This window comes from Candoia aspera, chromosome 3 (assembly GCF_035149785.1).
Source record: "Candoia aspera isolate rCanAsp1 chromosome 3, rCanAsp1.hap2, whole genome shotgun sequence".
NCBI classification, from domain to species: Eukaryota; Metazoa; Chordata; class Lepidosauria; order Squamata; family Boidae; genus Candoia; species Candoia aspera.
The window spans coordinates 85527549-85551937 of NC_086155.1; the positions used below are offsets into that span (position 1 = coordinate 85527549).

Consider the following 24389-nt stretch of genomic DNA (forward strand, 5'->3'; position numbering starts at 1 on the left):
AAGCCTTGGTCACTTACTAAAACTCAGAATAGCTGTGCGTGTTAGAATAGCGATAGCAAAGGAGCACAGTAAGTGTTAATTTGCTCTTAGAGACTTAGTTTGTACGATAGCATGTTGCTTAGCACAGGGTGGACCTAAGGTAGTTTGTGTTGAGCTTGTTAATTATAGTGTGCTACTCAGAAATCCATTCCACTATTAACTTTTGGAATAAGCAACTTTTTTCAGGCACAGAAAGGAATGAACAATAGTAACTAAATGAATTAAAGGCATGGAATCAGATGAACCAAGCCCATATGCCATTTCATACATTTTCTTTTGTTCTTTAAACTTATCACCTCTCTGCCTTTTTTAAAGGATTTCTTCAACTCCATCCAAACATTCTTAACCCTATCTCTTCTTGTTTTATTAACCCTCTCTCAAGTATCCAATTCTTACTGCATTCAACTTATTTTTTTGTTGCTTCATACTAACTCTCGCTGTCATGTAACAAAATAGACAGAAGCACACTCCTTTGCACAGCCATTTTCACTTATTTTAACAGGATATAACATTCTTTCTTTGCAACAGTCCATATTCTATCTGACCCCTTTCTACCAGCATTTTCAGGTTTCACATTTTTTTTATTTTTCTACCTTTAGTAAACATTTTACAAAGGTACACAAATTCAGCTTTATGCTTTCTTATTTGCCATGTATCGCTTATAATTGCTCGCTCCATTTTCACTATCAAACACAGCTACTTTGGTCTTTGACACATTATTTTCAGATCCATATCTCTCATTGCATCATATAATTCCCTGAAATCATTCAAGTTCTCAGCCATTCACAGGGTCTCATCTGCATATAAAAATACATGTTCATGGCATAAGAATTTGTTTCAATTGTACTCCGGCATCACTATCATTCCTATAAAAATCTCTAAATACTCCTTCCAGCATCCTACTTTACTTTCATCCCAAATCTTCTCATCATTTTTATTTTTAATTCCATGTATCTCCTCTTCACCCACTTTCAAAACAATTTTTTACCTTTTATCTGCAACTTTTAATGTTAACGATTCTTTTGAACACAACTGTTGAAACTCCCATCCATCCATCCATCCATCCATCCATCCATCCATCCATCCCCTACCCTTTTACCCTTCTGGAATGCTGTAAAAAGCTGTCTCTTCCCCCAAGCGCTGGGATAGGGTGAAGTTGGAATTGGAAGACAGTGCTTTTGGCTGCGTCAAGGTAATTTGGTTGTGGTGCCAGGCTTCTTTGTTTTTATTTTCATTGTTTTTTGCTTTTATCTTTTGTATGATGTTTGGTTTTATATAATTGTTGTGAGCTGCCCAGAGTTGTAGTTCTAAGATGGGCAGGTATACAAGTCTTTTAAATAAATAAATGCCTTTTTGTAGCAATCATTCTTTTATATGCATTTCTTCTAATCCTTAGGTTTTTATTTCATCATTCACCAAGCATCCTATTTCATACGACCCATTGGCATAACTCCACATGCTTCTGTGGCATGACACTGTGATATGATTTTTTTCAGTTTGTTCCAAGTGACTTCCATATCATATTTTCTTACGATCTCTCTCAATTCAATCTGTTGGGAAATTAATCTAAATTCTAATACATTTTTATTCAGGACTTGTACTGTTTTTTTTTTCCTACAGCCATTCTCCCTCTCCCTCTCCCTTTCCCTTCCCCCCTCTCTCTCTTCACTTCTTTCCTTTTTCTCCATATCCATTTTTCCAAGATCCACTCTTGTCCCATAATCAGAATACCTCCTCATCTTTGTATCCTTCATTAATTCTCTCAGTCATTCAGAATAAATAAACAAAAAATGCTATACTCTCATCTCATTCCAGCCCATCCATTCAAGTCTCCTAGCAGAATAGTATTTTCTGCTAGATAACTTTCACTTGAAATGTTGCACAGATTTTTCCAGAACTCATATCTGGTTCTTTCATTATCACATACATGACAGCATAACATCTAACTATCCTCAGCCTCTATATTTCTGCTTTCATACAATCCATAACAAAGTGGATGATACTATTTAATACCTTCTGAAGAATATTTCAGTCCATTCTTTTGTAATTAAACTTTCTCTGCATGCATTCATCAATGCCACTCCACAAGATCAGAGCACCTTCATTCACATCCATTACATCCTTCCCCTTTCTTAGTTTCATAGACACATATCTATTTTTCACTCTTTAATTTCATTTCTTAGTTAACAATCTTTACTGTTTATTACCCTTACATTCCATGATTCAATCTTTCATATGCCACAATTATCACCAGATGAGCCCATCGATACTGACCCTTGCCATCCCTCATAGCTCTGGTTAGTCAAGGTTTTTACATAACTTTTTCATAGTATGATAGAGAAAGTATAGATAAAGTTCCCAGCCTTAGCTGCACCTGAGCCACATGCAGCATTCCTTGCTAATAGAAAGAACAGTACCAGTCAGTTTTGGTATATATTGTCCAGTATTGCCACAAGTTCAATGAAAACCTAATTTATCCCCAGCATGTTCACACTATTCTATACAAGCTAAGATCACTAATCTAGAGACTGTCTTGAATGCTGTTATACTGTTGTCTGCTTCCTGTCAAGTAGGACATATATGCGGTGTACTGATACACATTCAGAATGCATATAGCATGCTGCTTTCATTTTTCAATATGCCAGTCCTGACCTTTTCTGCTTTAGGATAGGTTGCTCTTTTACTTCTACATTTGCCAAGCACACAGATTCAATCCATTTACTCATACAAACTCTCTTGGGTGTCTATGGGAGGCCAAGTGTGGAGGGGAGTCAAGTAACAAAATGTGCAATGTGATGCCTTGATTCAGTCCTACTCCTTATGTACTTGCATCTGGGTACAGAAGTACAGAAATGTGGGATTTGAATTGTGATATTATGACATACATTTCATCATTTTCCATCATTGTGGCTAGAAAGCATATGCATATGCATATTCTATAATCATGATTCAAATTTTGGAAACAACAGAACTGTGCAGCAATTTGATGACGTGAGAAATTTCCTCAACCTAAATGAGCTAAAACATAGGCAGATAGGATGGATGGAGAGATCTGCCAGTGTTACTTTAAGCAAGGATTGGGTGAACTTAGAGCTGCCTAGTTTTAATTATTAGAGATCTAAGCTTTAGCTTAGCCTGGTAGAAGAGATTCATCAGTTTAATCAGACATTAAATCAACAGTTTAGTCAGACAAGTACTGTATAGCTTTCAGGATCTCCAAACTTGGATGCATCTCTGAGCTTTTGCCAGACTGGTCAGCTCAAGTGTGAATGGTCCCTTGGTGTCTTTATTTTATTTTATTTTATTTTATTTTATTTTATTTTATTTTATTTTATTTTATTTTATTTTATTTTATTTTATTTTATTTTATTTATCTAATTTATATAGCCACCCATCTCACTTTTACAAGTGACTCTGGCCAAAAAAGGAAAAAAAAAAATAGAAAACAAGAGGAAGAAGAAGAAAATAAAAAAGATACCCCTCAAGAAAAAAAATTAAAAGAAGAAAGAAAAAGAAAAAAGCATAAGGGAAATAAATGGAATATACAAATAACAGAATTAGACAAAACATTTCAATATTTCATTAATTACTTTTAAATAACAGAAAATGTTATAGTGTTATCAAAACTACAGATCGTTGTTAAAATCCAAATAATAGATGAATATCAGCAGTGGTAATCAGCACAGTATAAAACTTAAAATAAAATTAAGATTTAGAGTAATTTTTTATCCAAGCAACTGAAGGTCTATTCTCATAGAAGAGATCACTGAAAGCTAGAATATGAAGACTTTCTGTTAAACCCAAATTTCAGATTTGGTACATGAAAGAATGTTCTAAGTTATCAAAAGCTTTTCCTATATCAAGAAAGATCATAGTTACCTTTGGGTTTTTAAATTTATCAATAACATTCAATCTGATGTTGTCCCTCATATATCTCCCTGAAAGAAATTCAGTGTGATCGGTGTGTACTAATTCAGTTTAAAGACCATTTATTTTCTTTGCAAGTATTATCATAAAGAGTCTGTAGTGTATATTCAATTAGGAAATAAGTCTGTATGATTTTGGGAGGGTTGTGGATCAAAGAGATGGAAGCTTTATTCCATAACCAGGAATTTCTTGATGTTGTTGAATCTCATTCATTATTTATTGTAAACTGCCCAGAGTCCCCTGTTGTGGGACATGGGCGGTGATATAAATTTAATTAAATAAATAAAAATAAAATTCTTTGAGTTTGTGGTTTAATCAAAATCATATATAAACACTTGATAAAATCTGTTTCTGATTAATAAGTCATAAAGGATTGATAAATATCTCCATGCCTTTTCATAAATAAACATTTCTCCAACTGGTGTTACATATTTTGTTGAATCAAATGTGTATTCCTTCACTAGATTCTTTGGATGGTTCACCACAAATAACCCACCAAGGGGATATGCTGCATTCACAATGTTCTTGATAGGAGGGTACAACCTGGGGCATGTGAGTTTTCCCTTCTCAAGTCTTTGAGTGCTTACTGGGGGCCACACTCCAAATAATAAAGGGTGGAGCTAGGGGAAAAACTAAACTTCATATAATAAATATTATTATGATCCAGTCATATATTTCATAATTTCCCCCTTCCATTAGTTTAAACCTACAATTTGGCAACAACTTTTGGATGTCTCTGGGAACTCTCCCAAGGTTAAAGGGGCCACACATGGCCCTGAGGCCTTAGATTCTATACCATTGAACTAAGTGGTTATACTATCGGCATTGTTTTTGCAAAGTGCTTCTGCCCTAATTCCTGGTTATCAAAATGAATCAATTATATTTTTAAAATAAACTAAGCATATGTCAGCTAAAGCATTCAGTTTTAACTCTGTAGCTAAGTAGGCCTGAAAGATTACTCTCTGTCTTAAATATCAAATATTGGAATCTTGCCACTTTTGCTCTAATTTACCTAGGGTATTCATTCCATGTAATCTTTCATTCAACCTAACATTCACACAAGATCTGGATAGGCAAGATTTGGTAATGCTGTCTCATAGAAGGATGAGGGAGCATTCTGGAGAGCAGGACCACTACAGAAAAGGCTCAACATCATTTCAAATTAATATATCTCAGTGTTGAGGCTTCATTTTTTTTTTTTTTGCACGCTTTGTTCCTGCTACAAAGGACAAATAAGTTCTTTTGCTACCCATTTTCCCATCTTTCTAATTTCATCCTTCTGCATGTAACTTAACTTTAATGCAGTTGAACTTTGTACTTCTCCAGAGAAGTGTTGAAAGAAATAACTTGCAAGATCTTTAGAACACACTGGTTATCAGGGGAAGGAGCAATTGCATTAGTGATTTGTTTATGTGCTGATGGAAGGATTTATAGAAATAATGTGATCTTGGTTTGATACAGAGTAAGGGGTTGATTATGGAAATCGCTGTATATCCTGTTGAAAGTCGTAAGTCACCTTTCTATGTAATTTTCAAAAATTGTATTTTCTTGTGTTTCTCACTTTTTTAGTTTTTCTTTTTTTCTTTTTGTAGTTTTTTTCTTTTCTGTAGTTTTTATCTTTGCTTTAAATTCAATAAAATTCTTTTAGAATGCACTGGTTATCTGATGCTTTATTAACCCTATCTGTATTTGTTAAATGCTTTGTCTTTCCATTGAAACCCCACTATCACCATGTATCTCTGGAGTGGCTTGCTTTCTATTTATTTTATTTTTTTTACTTTCAAAAACAAGATTAAGCTCTTGTCAAGTGTGTGAGCAATACTATTGTTTGTAAAATCATAGGATCATCTTAAAATGCATAGTATATGACCTGGACGGGACTTTACAGGTCATCTAGTTGAATCCCTTGCTCAGCATTAAACTATTTCCAACAGGTACTATCAAACCCATGTTAGAAAACTTCCAGCAAGAGTGAGGCCAACACTATCCTAGGCTTAACATTCCTTTCTGTCATGATTAAGGGAAGGTAGGGGACACTGATAAATGTGTACTAAGAACTAGTAAGAACCTACTTTGCTTCTTTAAATGAATTCAAATTTTCAGGATCAGATGACTTACTACCCATGGTACTGAAGGAGCTGCCAGAAGCAACTTCAGAACTGTTCACTACTCAGCTCATATGGCTTGGTTTCCACCCCTGTATCATTTTGATAGCTATCCTCTGAAACTCTGCTTCAGCTTCTCTTTGTCCCATTTGAAGTGTGATGCCCAGAACTGGATACAATATTCCAATGATCTGGATGCAGTGTTTCTGTTAATGCAAGTAATATCTGTTAAGCCTTGATCTGTGTCTCCTTTTAGTCCTAATGTTGTGATTAATAGAAAAGAATTATGCCTAAGGATTTTCCTAAATGTGTACCATTCTTCTTGAAAAATATTTATAAATCTGTTAAAATGCTGTGCTCTGGCACAATGATTGATATTAAAATAGGCATAGTTCAGAATCATTTTCATAACAGAATTTTAAGTTTATTTTCAGTGGTTTATTGGTATCAAGGTTCTAATACAGTTGAGCAGTGTGGTACTTCTGCATAATTTAAAATGTATTGAAATATATCTCAAGCAAAGGATCGTTACCTTGTCGTGGTGCTGGAGCTTGAGCACCTCAGTGATGCCATGAGCTAAACCGTGAAGGGCCACCCAAGAAAGGAAGGTCATGACAGAGAGGTCAGACTAAATGCGATCCCTGGGGAAGGTAATGGCAACCCACCCCAGTATTCTTGCCGTGAAAACTAAATGGATCAGTACAACCAGAGATATGTCGGTATACCATCGGAAGATGAGACTCCCAGGTCGGAAGATGGTCAAAATCCTACTGGGGAAGAACAGAGGATGAGTTCAACTAGCCCCAGACGTGATGACGCAGCTAGCTCAAAGCCGAAAGGACAGCTAGCGGCCGACGGTGCTGGTGGTGAACGGTGAATCCGATGTTCTAAGGATCAACACACCATTGGAACCTGGAATGTAAGATCTATGAACCAGGGCAAATTGGATGTGGTTATTGGTGAGATGTCAAGATTAAAGATAGACATTTTGGGTGTCAGTGAATTGAAACGGACTGGAATGGGCCACTTCACATCAAATGACCACCAGATCTACTACTGTGGACAAGAGGACCACAGAAGAAATGGAATAGCCTTCATAATTAATAGTCAAGTGGCTAAAGCAGAGCTTGGATACAATCCAAAAAACGATAGAATGATCTCAATTCGAATTCAGGGCAAGCCATCTAACATCACAGTGATCCAAATATACGCCCCAACCACAGATGCTGAAGAAGCTGAAGTAGAGCAGTTCTATGAGGATCTGCAGCACCTACTGGACAACACGCCTAAAAGAGATGTTATTTTCATCACGGGAGACTGGAATGGTAAGGTGGGCAGTCCAATGACACCTGGAATTACAGGTAAGCATGGCCTGGGAGAACAAAACGAAGCAGGACATAGGCTGATAGAATTTTGCCAAGACAACTCACTCTGCATAACAACCACTCTCTTCCAACAACCTAAGAGACGGCTTTATACATGGACTTCACCAGATGGACAACACCGAAATCAGATTGACTACATCCTTTGCAGCCAAAGGTGCAGACATCTATACAGTCGATAAAAACAAGACCTGGAGCTGACTGTAGTTCAGATCACAAACTTCTTCTTGCACAATTTAGGATCAGACTAAAGAGATTACGGAAGACCCACAGATCAGCTAGATATGAGCTCACTAATATTCCGAAGGAATATGCAGTGGAGGTGAAGAATCGATTTAAGGGACTGGACTTAGTAGGTAGGGTCCCGGAAGAACTATGGACAGAAGTTTGCAACATTGTTCAGGAGGCGGCAACAAAATACATCCCAAAGAAAGAGAAAACCAAGAAGGCAAAATGGCTGTCTGCCAATACACTAGAAGTAGCCCAAGAAAGAAGGAAAGCAAAAGGCAACAGTGATAGGGGGAGATATGCCCAATTAAATGCAAAATTCCAGAGGTTAGCCAGAAGAGATAAGGAATTATTTTTAAACAAGCAATGCGTGGAAGTGGAAGAAGACAATAGAATAGGAAGGACAAGAGACCTCTTCCAGAAAATTAGAAACATCAGAGGTAAATTCCAGGCCAAAATGGGCATGATCAAAAACAAAGATGGCAAGGACCTAACAGAAGAAGAAGAGATCAAGAAAAGGTGGCAAGAATATACAGAAGACCTGTATAGGAAGGATAACAATATCGGGGATAGCTTTGATGGTGTGGTCAGTGAGCTAGAGCCAGACATCCTGAAGAGTGAGGTTGAGTGGGCCTTAAGAAGCATTGCTAATAACAAGGCAGCAGGAGACGACGGCATCCCAGCTGAACTGTTCAAAATCTTGCAAGATGATGCTGTCAAGGTAATGCATGCTATATGCCAGCAAATTTGGAAAACACAAGAATGGCCATCAGACTGGAAAAAATCAACTTATATCCCCATATCAAAAAAGGGAAACACTAAAGAATGTTCAAACTATCAAACAGTGGCACTCATTTCACATGCCAGTAAGGTAATGCTCAAGATCCTGCAAGGTAGACTTCAGCGACTCATGGAGCGAGAATTGCCAGATGTACAAGCTGGGTTTAGAAAAGGCAGAGGAACTAGAGACCAAATTGCCAATATCCGCTGGATAATGGAAAAAGTCAGGGAGTTTCAGAAAAATATCTATTTCTGTTTTATTGACTATTCTAAAGCCTTTGACTGTGTGGACCATAACAAATTGTGGCAAGTTCTTAGTGGTATGGGGATAACAAGTCATCTTGTCTGCCTCCTGAAGACTCTGTATAACGACCAAGTAGCAACAGTAAGAACAGACCACGGAACAACGGACTGGTTTAAGATTGGGAAAGGAGTACGGCAGGGCTGTATACTCTCACCCTACCTATTCAACTTGTATGCAGAACACATCATGTGACATGCTGGCCTTGAGGAATCCAAGGCTGGAGTTAAAATTTCTGGAAGAAACATTAACAGTGTCAGATATGTAGATGATACCACTTTGATGGCTGAAAGCGAAGAGGAACTGAGGAGCCTTATGATGAAGGTGAAAGAAGAAAGTGCAAAAGCTGGCCTGCAGCTAAACCTCAAAAAGACCAAGATTATGGCAACCAGTCTGATTGATAACTGGCAAATAGAGGGAGAAAATGTAGAAGCAGTGAAAGACTTTGTATTTCTAGGTGCAAAGATTACTACAGATGCTGACTGCGGTCAGGAAACCAGAAGACGCTTAATCCTTGGGAGAAGAGCAATGACAAATCTCGATAAAATAGTTAAGAGCAGAGACATCACACTGACAACAAAAGTCCGCATAGTTAAAGCAATGGTGTTCCCCGTAGTAACATATGGCTGTGAGAGCTGGACCATAAGGAAGGCTGAGCGAAGGAAGATCGATGCTTTTGAACCGTGTTGTTGGGAGGAAAATTCTGAGAGTGCCTTGGACTGCAAGAAGATCAAACCAGTCCATCCTCCAGGAAATAAAGCCAGACTGCTCACTTGAGGGAATGATATTAAAGGCAAAACTGAAATACTTTGGCCACATAATGAGAAGACAGGACACCCTGGAGAAGATGCTGATGCTAGGGAGAGTGGAGGGGAAAAGGAAGAGGGGCCGACCAAGGGCAAGATGGATGGATGATATTCTAGAGGTGATGGACTCGTCCCTGGGGGAGCTGGGGGTGTTGACGACTGACAGGAAGCTCTGGCATGGGCTGGTCCATGAAGTCACGAAGAGTCAGAAGCGACTAAACAAATAAACAACAAAATTGAAATATATACACATACAGATAGATAACTTAAAATTTATGCACTATTTACACCTTGCTCACACTCATAACTGTTGTGAAATTTACATATTTTGTGTGTGGAATTCTTAATGACTGTTTTAAATATTGTAAAAATTATAGGCAACAATAATCTATAATATTCAAAGCACATTTCTATAATATCCCACTTGTATCTCAGGAAGGCAAAATCTTTCAGAATTAAAATGCTGAACTCTATTATAGCTATTAGAGTTATTGACAGATGTATGACAGAAGATAGGAATATGACAGAAGACAAAATACGGATGATACTGTGGCCTAAAATATGGTGAACTGTGTCTGAAAAAAGCTTTGGTTTCCAAGTTTGAGCCCAAAGTATTTTAGAGGCAGTACATTGGTTTTCATTCATGAATGCACCTAATCTCTTTTGGAAGATAGTCAAATTGGAGGCCATCCATATATCATATTGTACTAGTGAACTCCATTGTTATATTTTATCAGATAAAACTCTGTGGAATGTAGGTAAGAAAGAAACCTTTCTAAGTAAATAAAAAACGGAACCCTGTGAAGATGATTTCCTTTCATTCATCTTGAATCTTGCCCCAGTGAATCTGCTTCATTAGATGATCTTGCTTCTAATAATAGGATGGAAGGAAAAAATATTTTTTAAATAGATAATCTGCCTATCATGGATTCAGGTCTAATTCCCATTGTATGAATTTTTTGAGTAGTTCGAAAAGATTGGGGCTACAGTAATAGCTTTCAGACTGCATTCTGGGCAACATAAAGGCTTCTTGAAAATGTATCAAGGTTATCATCAGTAATGGTAGATAATTTTCCTTGACAGATAGTTCATCTACTCCTATCAATCTTTTGCTGCTCTATACAGCTAGAGGGAAGTATCCAGTATAGCTTGAACATACAGTGGCAAGAGCCTGGCCACATGTTCCAGAGCATCCTTCAAGTTCCTTTAAGTGTGCAATTGTTTCTTGGCTCACATGTTAATGCAGAAGGGTTCTGTATAAGTGTTAAATTAAAAGGGTGCTAGCCTGTAACATACATACCTTGTTCTAGGAAATTTTTTTGCAACACTTTCTCCTTCTCTCTGTTAAGGTCCAGCTCTTTGTTTCTTAACACAGCAACCCAAGTTGTGATAGAGAATTCCTCTGTAAGCAATTAAGGGATTTTGTAGTACTCTTGGTAGCTCAAAGTAGTCATTGAACTACAGCCTCAAATATATGTGCAGCCTTTCCTAAGCATTCAGTAGGAAACCTGCCCAAGTACTTAACTGTATTGTTATAAACCAATTAAGCTGGGTTAATCCCTTTGTCTTCAGTGTGGCAGTTCAAATGGTTTGTGGTCCTTGCTTTTTGTGCATCGTAAGATTTACAGCCCAATTGAAAACATACTGTGCCAGCAGATTAAGTGCATAGGGTGGGAGACTTATTGACTAGCTGTACCAGTAACACAGCACAAAACAAGACATCATGCTGGCATTGCAGGTAGATAAGTGCAAATGTTCAGCATCAAGGTGCTACAAACCCAAACCATTATTGTTGCATTTGCTTTATATTATTTAAATTGACCCCTTTGTTTTAAGGGCATACAAATAATCCAGTGCTTACAACCACCCTTACATTCTTTTTCTTTCTTTCTTTCTTTCTTTCTTTCTTTCTTTCTTTCTTTCTTTCTTTCTTTCTATCTATCTATCTATCTATCTATCTATCTATCTATCTATCTATCTATCTATCTATCTATCAAATTTCTCTGCCGCCCATCTTGTACAGAACAACTCTGGGCAGCTTACAGATAAATTTAGCTTTTGTGGATAGCACTTCCTAGAACGCAGTATATGAGTAGATTTGTGGAGAAATTTATGTGACAGAAGATGTTAAAGAATAGTAAGGTGCTCGCTGTGTCTGTAAGTGATACAAGAAAGAGTGGGAGACAGAGTTCTCAATAACATTTGGAGAGGGAGCAGGACCTTCCTTGGATGAGTCCTATCATCCAATTCCTAATTTCGTAAAGAAAAAGAAAACAAGTTAGGGAAACAAAACATGCTGAACTTTCCAACCTCTTTGCCAGCAATAGCTGTAGGAGGCACCTGTATTTTCTTCTGTGTAAGGAAGTAATGTGTTTGTGTACAATTGGACCCACTTTTGAAATTGATCTTTGTTTTGCCCTCCCCCTTCCCACATTGCTGGAATAAGGCAAACGGTGGTCTTAATGAATTTAATCTTAGCTCAAGCCAAGCCTTATAGACAGCTTTTTTGCTTTGTTCTAGTCCCTATTAATCTTCATCTCTGCCAGCATTCCTATCAAAAGTTCTTCTTCTCCTCCATTTGAGGCCTTTGTGAGGTGTTTTTTTTCCCTAAAACTGAAGTGCTGCAGGCTTCCAGGGCTCATGCACAGTATCTATTGCTCTGGGTTGTTTGTCATCTAGTTTTTAGTTTTCTCCAGATACTGAAGCAGTAGGAGCTAAAAGAATTTCAGAAACTTCGTATGCCATGTGTCCTTCAAATCCTTTTACTTCTTTTCTGTATACATCTTTTTGCCTTCTTTTCTGTACTTAAATAGGCTCTGGGCTGATTGATTGTTCTCTTTTGACATATATTTTTCCAGATTCTCTGAAACGTAATGCTCCTTGTATGGGTGATACGATTATTTATTGTTGTTTTGTTGTGAGCCACCTAGGATTATTCTGTATAAAATAGGCAGCCATATACATGTAAGTTTTATAAATAATAAATAAAGCTGCCTATCTTCATGCTCGTAATAACAAAAAAACCCCCCAAAACCTTTGTTTGATGCTTCAGTTTACTTTTTTTTTTCATCCAGTGTCTACTCTTCCTTTTTTGTCTAAGATTATTGAATGACCTGTTCTTTCAACTTCTTCCGTATTTGGAGGAAATAATCTCATCAATCCATTTCAGGCAGCGTTTTGTGTGGGTCATTTTATTTATTTATTGTTTATTAAAGAAAGTTATTTGGCCGCCCAAATAAATGGTGATTCCAGGCGGCTTACAGAAATAAAACCCCAAATCCATTACACCCCCCCATCCACGGTGACAACAATGCTTTCAGACAGACCACTTGATGGGCTCCATATTAATCTGGGATCCCCAGGCCCACTGGCAAAACCATGTCTTCAGGGCCTTTCAGAGGAGTATTAAAGTGGGGGCCAGTCTTATCTCTGTGGGGATGATGTTCCACTGGGAGGGAGCCACCATGGAGAAGGTCCTTCTTCTCGATCCCACTAGAAGGACCTCCTTAATGCGGGGGACCCATTACATACATTTGACTGAGTCTGCACTGCTGAGTTTATCAGGACTTTGCTGGTAGCAAAGGAAAACCATCAAGGATCAGTGTTAGTGCTACTAGATTGCCTAAATTACCAGAATTTGATATCCTCAGTCTTGTAGTTCAGGTGGGAGACCCAGGTTCTAGTGTGCCATCAGCCACAGAAACTCATTGAGTGACTTTGGGCCAGTTGCTTTCTTTCAACCCTACCTACCTCACAGGGTTATTGTTGTGGAGACAAATAGGAGGAGGGAGCTCAATGTTTGCTTTGAGTTCCTAAAGGAAAGACAGGATATAACACTAATACATCAATAAACAAATTTATTATCCAATAGAAGAGAATATATATAGCTCAGGGTTTTGCTGTCCCATTCTTGGTGCTCTCTGAGCTAGATTGTTTTCTTGCAGATGTTTCATTACCTGGCTAAGTAACATCATCAGTGCAAGGGTTTGCTGGTTGTTCATATAGACAGACTTGGCCTGCTATTCTTGTGAGGATTCATGCTGCATGAAAGAGAGAGATTTATAAGCCCCAGAAAATAAATAAATTCCCCACTGTCACTTTCTGGTGGCAGTCTTGCAAATGGGAATGCAACCACTTCAGAATAGTGCCTCCTATTCCCAAATTATTAACAGTTCCAGCAATTTATCATGATCACTGGTATCAAATGCTGGTGTGAGATGCAGATAATCAACATATTGGAAGCACTATCCCGCAGGAATCTGAGAGGTTTACATTTCCTTCTTGCAGTAAAAGAGTTAAAATACAACAATATAGCAATACTGCAACAGTATATTAATACTATAATAGCATTAAAACAGTATAATAAAATGAAACAATAATATAAAAATACAAAACAAGAAGAAATTAAAAGCAGTGAGAAAAAGCATCCAACCAGTGGCTGAAACTGTAAGTGATTAGAAGATCTTTTAATATTGGTGTGATTTACTTTCAGGAAAACTTGCTTTCATTGAAATAACAGAATGGGATATGAGCAGTGATGAGGATTCAAGAACATCACAATTAACTAATATGCTACTAGAAGTTTTCTAAATTAATTATTATCCTCAATTCATGATAGTGGCTTGACAATAAGCCTATACTGGATGATAAATATTAATGGTCACCTTTCTTGAGATATGATGGGATATTTGGTGGATTTATTCCATTAAACATGTGCTGAAGAGATATGAGTGCTCTTCCCTTTTCACTAACCATTTAAGTATCTCACTTTTCAGGTATTCAGAGCAATAAACATTCCTCAAATTAGAGATCCCTCCTTGCCACCACTGGAAGATTTGCCTAAATCCTATTCTGCCAAGATTGCTCTTCTTGGAGCAGGACCTGCAAGTATAAGTTGTGCCACGTTTTTGGCTCGACTGGGCTATTCAGACATTACCATTTTTGAAAAGGAAAACTACGTTGGTGGTTTAAGGTAATGTTTCATCCTCACAACTTGAAATAAAGCATTCTAAACATGATATAGATGTTATTATATGACTTGGAACCTTAAAGAACATTTGTCTTTTGACTAACAGTTTTTAAAATAATACTGTCACACTGATGAACTTTTTGTTGTATAAATTAATTTAGTGTTTCTCATACTCTCTGAAGCTATGAATCACTAAATAAATATATCGAAAGTGTAGGGATCACCATATGTAAACCACCACCATCCTCAAATTTTAAGTGTGTGGGAGTTCTCATTTTTCAGTGAATAAGGTTATTATAGTTCATTATAGTCTCATTTATGTATGCCTTCCCATCTCTTAATTTTAAAGGCTTTTTAAAACAAGTTTTGTACAAACATTTTTCCAAAATTATTTACAAAAGTATTTATTTTTGTGAATTATTTTATGTATCCTATATTATAATGATAACTCTTAACCCAAACTTGCTGGTGGAGAATGTTCTCCGGTAGAAATTTGTGAATACCAAGACAGATGAGTGGATCTCCAGCCCAACAAAACCCCACTTAATTCATTTAATTTCCTATTCATACTTTTCTCTTTGGGTTGGTTGTGTGAAAGCAGAGTCTTCCTTAAAGCAGTACATGTAGACTCACAGTTGGGAATTGCACTTGAAACCTGTTACGAGTTTTCTGAACTTTGGGACATGTTGCTACTGGTATTATCATGAGTGTTTCAGTAAACCAATTTTCAGCCATTAATCCTTTTTTTGAGAACCAGCTGCCTGGCAGTGAATGCAAGGAGGCAGGAATTTAGGTTCTGATTGGTCTCTGGCCTGACCTGATAACCAACAGTCAATATGGGGAAGGTATAGTAGATCACCCATGGCAGTCAGAAGACCATAGTTTGAAAAGCACTAAATTAATATGATTTGCATATTCTTGTAATGTCATAAGCTATGATCAGATCAGATGCATATGGAAATAACATATTTGATCATTTAAATTTATTATGAGTTAGAATTATTGCTTGCTATTTGTAAAAAATATTCTATATACCTGTAGATTTCAGGATAATTTACAAATTCAAAATATTAAGTAAAATCTTATAAAACTTGCAGGCAAAAAAGTGGAAACTTATTAGGAAGAGGGAGACAATGTTGAGCAGCCTTCTTAACAAGGTTCCTGTAACTTCCATGTCATCTGCTTAAAGAAGCTGTTTTCAGCTGGCTACAAAATATTTATTTTAAGAGTAGGAAATTGGACTAAGCAGTTAATAGATAGTTTGGACAAGGGAAAATAGAAACTATGCTTTCTGTCCAGGTTCTATGTACAGTAGTAGATAATTTTAATAAACTCTAGTTGCCTGTTATTATTCTATGGCACTATTTTTTCCTTTATGCTTGCAACTACATTTAATTATTTTAGAGTATTTGAACAAGGCATGGAAGGTACACAGAGCACGGTTTATGGATTTTTTTATAACTACACTCTGTAGGTTCCAACCAAGTCCAACCCATTTTTGAATTAAATTTTTCTTTTGTCAGCTTCTCCCCAGACACCAACTTGAGTCCTATTTTGTCCAGCTTTTGGAGATTTATCCTGCTGCTGGACAGACAGCAGAGAGTATTCCAATCCCCTTTATGTCATTTCTTTCTAACATGCGAGTGGGTAGACAAGATTAAAAAGGATTTTTGTCTTGTACTCTTAAACTTATATATGCAATCCTTTGTTTGTTTGTTTTATTACATTTTTAACAATTTTTAAAAGCTTTTAACATATTTGTCTCACATTCACAACATTGGTCAGAGACAGACAATATAGTGCCAGATACCTTCTTTGCCCACCTGCCTTCCTCTCTCATCTGAATTTGATTTGTTTGAAATATATGTTTCATGAAAAAGAATTACATGGAAATTGGCATGCTGGAAAAGAAAAGTCCCAGCTTCTAGCATAGTTTTTATTTACAAGAATGTCTCTGAAGCCGACACAGGCTGCATCTGAGTTCTTTGGAAATGTATCCCTCAGCAGAAAAGAGGTGTTTAATGAAAGGCCACAGACATAGTGTAGCCATTTTGTGACATGCTTTCTATATTTCACATGGGCTTGCCTAAATATTCCCATCCTTGCTGTAAGAGTTAATATGGCTATCTCTTGTAGATAGCTTTCAGTCATCTTCATATGTGCAAATGTAGAACCAGTTTGGTCTAGTGGTTAAGGCACCAAGCTAGAAACCAGGAGACTGGGAGTTCTAGTCCTGTCTTAGGCATCAAAGCCACTGGGTAACTTTGGGCCAATCACTCTGTCTCAGCCCAACTCATCTCACAGGGTTGTTGTTGGGGGGAAAAAAGGAAGAGGAAGGATGATTAGGTATGTTACCTGTCTTGAGTTATTTATAAAAATAATGAAGGTGGCATAAAAAATCTAAAAACAAAACAAAAACAAAAACAACCTCTATTCCATTCCCTATCCTAATTAATTTCTGGATTTCTTTAATCCAAAATGAAATAAATAATTGATATTTAGTGCATACTTAAATATATTTTAACTTACAGAAATACATTTTGAACATATTTTATCCCCAAATCTGTATTTTCATGGTATCTCACATTTTGAAATATATTTTAGCGTCAGTCATGACACACATTGAGACATTTTGGGCCAAGAATGCCATTGTAGAATTTATCCAAGTATGAAATCCAATAGATAACTGTATTCTGATCTATAGTTTAGTTTAGGAAGTAGGTATCAGATTGATTTGCTTAACAATTCTGACCAAGCAAAAACCCTACCTACACAGATATTTTCTCAGCAAGAAGCTCCATAATTTAAAAGTGGGCTTGGTAATATTTTTTGTGTTTGTTAGAGACTTTATCTTAAGTTTCTTCTTCTTTTATTTGTTTTTAGCATGTATTATTCCCAAGAAACCCTCTCTTTTGGGGAAGTAGCTGAGAAATATTTCATTGGTTCTGTTTTATTTGTTCTCTCCAGCACATCTGAAATCCCCCAGTTCCGACTACCATATGATGTAGTGCATTTTGAAACTAAGCTTATGAAGGACCTCGGAGTGAAGGTAATGAAAAATATAAACTGCCTTGGTACAGCTCACAGAAAAAGAAGCTGGAGCACTGCTCAGGATTAACAGCAAAATGTCATGCACCTTAGTAAAGAACAATTAAAAGCTACACTAGGCTGAGGGGGGAAGATGCTTTCCCTCGCTTGGGGCATTTGTCTGTCTGCTGTCTGAATGCCACTAGTTGGGAAAAGGGCAATCAATAGCTCATCTGGCTTGCCTGCATGTGATTAATTGTCTGTAAGAAACAAATACCTAAATTGCTTTAGGGTTCCATGTAGCTATTGGAAGGATTTTATTTCTTTAATTATGTGTGGCCATTGCTGCTTTTTCCACTTGTCTTTTCCTCTCACAAATTAAATTTTAGTTAAAAATTAATCCATGATTACTTTTTGTCCACACTGCATTTTTTTATAAAATATAATCTCACACAGAGTTCTTTTGCATGTTAACGCAAAGAGCTAAAGGAAGGAATTAGCACTAGTGAAAGTTAAACTTCCCTGAAAAGAAGTAATGTAGTATGTTTTGTGATGGGAGTTTTTAAACTTTAGATTGTAGACAGCTTTTGATTATAATAATCTGCCATTACAGGACAGTACAAACTGGATAATAAAATTATTAAAAGCAACATATATGTTGATATTATTTTACTTACAATTATTTTGGCTCTTAAGCTTAAAATTGTGTACATGCAGGTTAACAATATAATACTGTCTTACACACAGGGAGTAGTTATTTATGTATATAATTCTTTTCTGGAAATAATTTGAGATTTTAAAATTTATAAGACTACACCTAAATAATAATATAGCCTTGTTTTTCCATTGCATATAAATTTAACTCACAGCACTGTATAATAAAAAAAAAGATGATTTACACTTTGTACTCTGACTACCCCAGGGACGCGGTGGTGCTGCGGGTTAAACCGCTGAGCTGTCGATCGGAAGGTCGGCGGTTCGAAACCGTGCGGCGGGGCGAGCTCCCGTTGCTCGTCCCAGCTCCTGCTCACCTAGCAGTTCGAAAACATGCAAATGTGAGTAGATCAATAGGTACCGCTTCGGCGGGAAGGTAACGGCGTTCCGTGAGTCATGCTGGCCACATGACCCGGAAGTGTCCTATGGACAATGCTGGCTCTAAAGGCTTAGAAACGGAGATGAGCACCGCCCCCTAGAGTTAGACACAACTGGACTTTACGTCAAGGGAAACCTTTACCTTTACCTTACTCTGACTACAGAGTATCTGAGGAAGACTGCAGCTGTTGTTTATTATATCATTTTGTAATTATGAGTACATGGGTCTTTAAAAGAAGAGGGAAGAAAAGTTGTTTTATAAACACAGTCAACTTAGAATTAAGCACCAAAAGCTTACCATCTTAGTTTCCATGTGATCAATTATTTTTAATTTAGCTTCCTACTGCAGGCAGCTCTCTCAGTGTAGTATGTGCATATATGCTGCTGCCCACCATCTGAAAACTAAATAAAACAAAATTTAGATACCTCACATCTTTTTCATAAGACCACAAAAAAACCTTATTGGATCAGTCCAAAGTAGACCTACCATAACTGGACTGCAAAAATCCAGAAGGCCATTAGATGTCAGCAAAGAGATGCAGAGAACTCTTAACTGTTTGCTACCATCTTTCAGATTTTTGCAGCTCAGTTATGATATGCCAACTCTTAAGTCGAACTATCCTTGCTTCCTGCTTTCCACAGTAGTCATCTAAATGCCTCTGGAAATGCCTCTGTTCCCCGGCAATTAATTATTCAGTGCTATACTTCCTCTGACTTTGAAAACAGTAAATGGCCATAATGACTTGAGGCCACTGATAGCCTTATCTTATATGAACATTTGTATTCTCTCTTGAGACCATTTTGTTTGGTCATCATTGTATATCATTGTAACAAAATCTCAAATCATTCACAGTTTGACTTGTTCTAACTGATGTTAGCATAGATGTGTTTTCAGATCAATCCTAAAGCCCACAACAGTGCTGCAGCCTACCTGTTACAAGGCCCCCATGCTCTGATTACTAGAATATGTCCCATAGCCACCTACATATTACTGTAGACATAAAGACTAAAGAGTTTTAAATTTTTCTTCAGTTTAAGTTTTGAGCTATCTCTAAAATGAAGGGAGAAGAGAGTTGATGCAATTTACTTGGTTATTTAAAAAAGGAATATACCCTGTATGTAGCAAAATAATTTATAAACTCTTGAAAACAGAAGAACATGGGTGGAGTCTCAGAGATAAGTGGGGTGAGTCTGTTAAGATTAACAGTTAAAAGAGAAGTTACAAGGAGTGATCTAAATGAGACCTTCAGTATGTTGAACTGCAGTTCCCATTGATCATGATGGCTGGAGGGGGACTTCCAGGGAAGAAATGGCAAACTGAAGAAGTCTCCACTAAAAGTAGAGCTGATGACCGTGGAGGAACGAAGAGCCAGCAAGTAGACTGACTCTTTGTAATTCCTCTCTGGAAAAGGAGAGGACTTGAGATTGCCCACAAGTGCTCCAGACACTCCTCTTCCCAAAGAGACTGCAAGACAGCAGTCTCCAGCAGGTTTAGAGTTCTGGGAGATGAGGGAAAACCACCTTGATGAAACCACGGTTGGTGCCTTCAAAAAGGACACTGGGTTCACATACTTTCTTTTCTAACCACTTTCGGAAATTGCTTGTTAACTGCTTTTCAGCTATTAGTGTCCTAACAACCAGGAAACACACTGAGACAAGGAACTGGTCTCTAATATTTATTGCTAGTACTTAACAGGAATCCTAGCAAACTGAAGAAGCATGGGGAAAACCCAGACATATAACCCCCAAGGGTTAAGGCGGTCCCGATCTGTGTCTCTTTGAATGGCTGAACAATTCATCAGTGCTACGCATGCACTTGACAGTCTGGATGGGAGCCCCCTGCTCGCCATCCTTACTCATGACAATTAGGAACCTTTGGATCAACAAGTTTTATAGCACTGGATGAGTTTTCTTCAATCCTTAGTGAAAGAAGGTTTAAATACTAGTTTAAGAATTTATTTTGGAATAAACAACAATAGGGTGATTAGAACTTGGATTTTGGAAAGTTACAAACAGACTAAGGGTTCAGATGAATTTGAAATAAGATTTTGGAATTAATTGTAAGAATCCTTCCTGTGGAAAAATGCTTTTATTTTGAATTATCTTAAAATAAATAAATAAATAAATAAAAGGATGAGACTTGGAAGATTGGACACTAAAGGGAACCAGAAGGAAGTAGATTACAATTAAAGGAGAAGAATTTGATTCACTAATACAGCATGAAGCAAAATATTTTAACATTGGACATATAAAAATAATAAAGGTGGGATAGAAAATAAATAAAAAATAAAAAAAATATTGAAGGATATTTTTGAATAGTAGACTCAGAAGTTAATTTTAAGAGTGTCTGCCTCTATAGATAGACTGTGTTTAAAAGATGGCATGGAAGAGGAACAAGACATATCTGACAAGATTGAGACTGATATGAAAGTGGATTTAAAAATGACAGGCTACAAGAATGATGTGCAAAAGAAGCCAGCTGATGTCTTACTAATTAAAAGGGATATACAAATAACAAACCAAGAGAGTGACCTGAGTAATTTTTCTCTGTTGGGTTTACAAAAGAGGCTTGTTTAAGCTTTGAAGAATTTTGTGAGAACGGACAAAATAAAAATGAAAAGAAATCATGTTCTGGGACTAAAGATCAATATTGTTAAAAGTAAAAAGAAGGATTATAAAGTTGGTTTAGTTGATCAAGGCTAAAATAGATATGCTATTATCTTTGGTAACCCTTAATGGTCTTTTGCTGATAGGACTGAAATGATGAGCCTTTAAGTATTTGTTTATAGATAAGAGATGGCATATGAGAAGATAATTTGTTTTATTTTAACAGAAGGTGCTAAGTTACTAAAATTATTTATACTTGTTGTGATGAAGGGAAGTCATTTCTTTATATACTTATTTTCTTTTTATTTACTATATTCTTATTTTTTATTTCTTTTCTGTTTTTCTTTCTATTTTTTCTTTTCTGCACTTTCTATTTTTTCTTTTTTCTAAGTTTGTATTAGTTTTTAATCTTTTTTATTGTAATTTTTAATAAAATAACTATTAAAAAAAAGATCATGCTGGCTGGAGGAGCATACATTCCCCATCCCTGGGTCAGGGAAATAGAGCCATAAGTTAAAAGGTTGCTGCTGAAACTGATGATCAGTTATAAAGGTAATTTATTAGATTCAGCCACTATTATTTCTTAATAAAAGTTACTGCCTTATAAATAACATAGGAACTGCAATTTTATATTCTGGGTAGATTCTGAGATATCATACATCCTCCATATTCTGAAATTGATTGGATAAAAGTATGAGAACCTACCAAGTAATCTTTAGAAGTCATGGCCTTCTCTGAAACCTTAGGACTTCACATCCTCTTTCAGCAATGCTTCCAATGTGTTTTTCAAAAAGATAATTTGACCGTTACTGGACCTTTTCCATCTATAATTGGGTAGGACAGAACTAAACCCATGGCCAAGGGAGTTGATCATTATTACCTTGCAGGATGGTTGAGTTCTCCTGCCTAAAAAAGACTGTTGAAAATGCCTTTTTTTTTTTAAAAGAAACCCTCACTTTTCTTGGCAAAAAATCAGAAGGAGTCTGTTGTACCTTTTCTAACAAATTTTATTAAAAGGCATAACCTTTTGTGAAATGCAACTCACTTTGTCATATGCATAGACCAACATGACTCTCTTCCTACAATGTCACTTGTTCTGACCTATTTATACAATTACAAACAATCCATTTGTCTCAAATACTCCGTTTCTGTAAAACGTAGTATTTGAGAAGATAGTGGCCTTATAGCAGCAAACATGTCTGATTTTTCTGGATTTCGGTTGGGTTTTTGGTTGGAGTAGAGTACTAAAGCAAAAACACTATTGTAAATAGGAACATGGATTTGTAGATTAAAATTTCACCTGTTTGGTATGGGATTATACTTAATGAAAGGCAGGTTTGCAGTATGGAATGTCCTTGACCCTCAGCTGGTACTGAACTTGCAGGTGGCAGCTGTGGCAAGGAGGATCTTTTCCTTTATGCCTAGGGCACCAGCCGTGACCCTTCCTGTTGGCTTTGACAAGAGTTACCCATATCTGGTTACCTCCTGCCATGTTTGGGCTATCCTTGAAAAATATCCAGAAGTTACAGCTGGTGCAAAATGTGGCAGCTAGGCTGTTAACTGTTGAGAGATACAGGAAGCATGCAATATGCTCTGTACAAAATAGCCTGCATTGGTTGGCATTTGCTTCTGAGGCAACAAGTTAATGTCTTGGCTGTAATCGTTAAATGTTAGGGTTTGATTATCCAATGGACTACATCTCCTGTTGCAAACCTGTCTGGCAATTAAAATCTTCAGGAGAGGCCCTTTTGAAGAAACTCCCACTGCCTTCTTCTGTATTGCTCCCAGGGTGTGAAATGTACTTCCTTGGAAATTGCATATGCCCCCCACATTTAGAAAATCTGTAAAGAAGGATCTCCTTTTCAAGGTTGTTAATTGATTATAGTATCTATTTTAGTGTTAATTTTAATGTGCATTTTTAATATGTTATGCACTGCTTTTATTTTTTTAAGTTTTGTGTTCTCCCTTAAGTATTTGTCAGAGCAGTAAAGTGTGACATACAGTAAATCAAATATTTATCTATAATAAATAATAAATATTTATAATTTAAATATTTATCTCCAAAATTTACAAAAAAATCAAAATAAAATACACATTTAGGGCATTACAATACAAACATTTTTTTAAAAGAGGTTTAGAGAAGAGATTTACTTTCCAGGTGCTGAAAAAAAATATTTCTATGGAGGGCATTCATGAAGTGGATTCTATCTCTCTGGTAGCCTATCTGAGATTGCAGAGGTATCTGGAAGACTGCTTTTGAATATGACCTCAATATATGACAGGCTGACCCAGGAAAAAGTGTTCCTCCATGTCTGTAAAACTAAAGCCACACTGATTTTGCTGTTAATTACAGAACTTCAGCTGCATTCAGAAATGGGCTGATACTGAAATCCTTTAAGGAATTTTCACAATATGTTCTCTGGACATTCTGGCACAGATCCAAGTCTAGGGTTATGATCATTTTTTAAAGTTTCTCTTGCCTAAAGTGGCACATTATGTCCTTGAATAATTGACTGAATGACCAACACAATGCCTCTTAACAACTTGATCTTAAAAGTGACTGATAAACTTACGATGAGCTTCCCAATATTATCTTTCAGATCATCTGTGGCAGAGGCCTTTCAGTGGATGGACTGACCCTCAGTGCTTTAAAGAATGATGATTACAAAGCAATCTTCATTGGAATTGGTAGGAATTCCTCATTCTTTTTTACTTCCTTTTACAGGAACTATGATATCATGAATCCTGTCTTGGTAAGAGACCTTTAGCAAGTGATATACTTGATTTTCTTTTCATTGCCTATCTACTTTTAATGTGATCTAATTTGGAAATGACCAATTTTCCCACATGAAATATTTATTTATTTGTTAGATTGTTATTACTCCACTATTACTCCAAGAGTTCAAGGTGGCCTTAGAGAAAGTGACTGGCTGAAAGTTACCAAATGAATTTCCGTGGCTGAAGATTGAGTTGAAGCTAAGTCTCTCCAATGCTAGTCCAACATCTTAACTACACAAACCAACTGGTTCTCAGTATGTGTTTCTCTGGAATGATGAAGTTATGAAACAACATTAACTTTGGCAATAGATGCTGTTACATTAGGAACAGAGTTAATAAAACCTGAAT

General features: G+C 36.7%; 1 protein-coding gene across 1 annotated transcript in view; it reads left to right on the top strand.

Moving 5' to 3' along the window:
* Window positions 1–24389, top strand: part of DPYD (dihydropyrimidine dehydrogenase) — a 643333-nt gene that overhangs the window by 174772 nt on the left and 444172 nt on the right. Inside the window, exons 6-8 of the mRNA XM_063298272.1 lie at window positions 14344–14540; window positions 17505–17586; window positions 23864–23951. Coding sequence (XP_063154342.1) covers window positions 14344–14540; window positions 17505–17586; window positions 23864–23951 — 367 coding nt within the window. The remainder of the gene's footprint in view (window positions 1–14343; window positions 14541–17504; window positions 17587–23863; window positions 23952–24389) is intronic.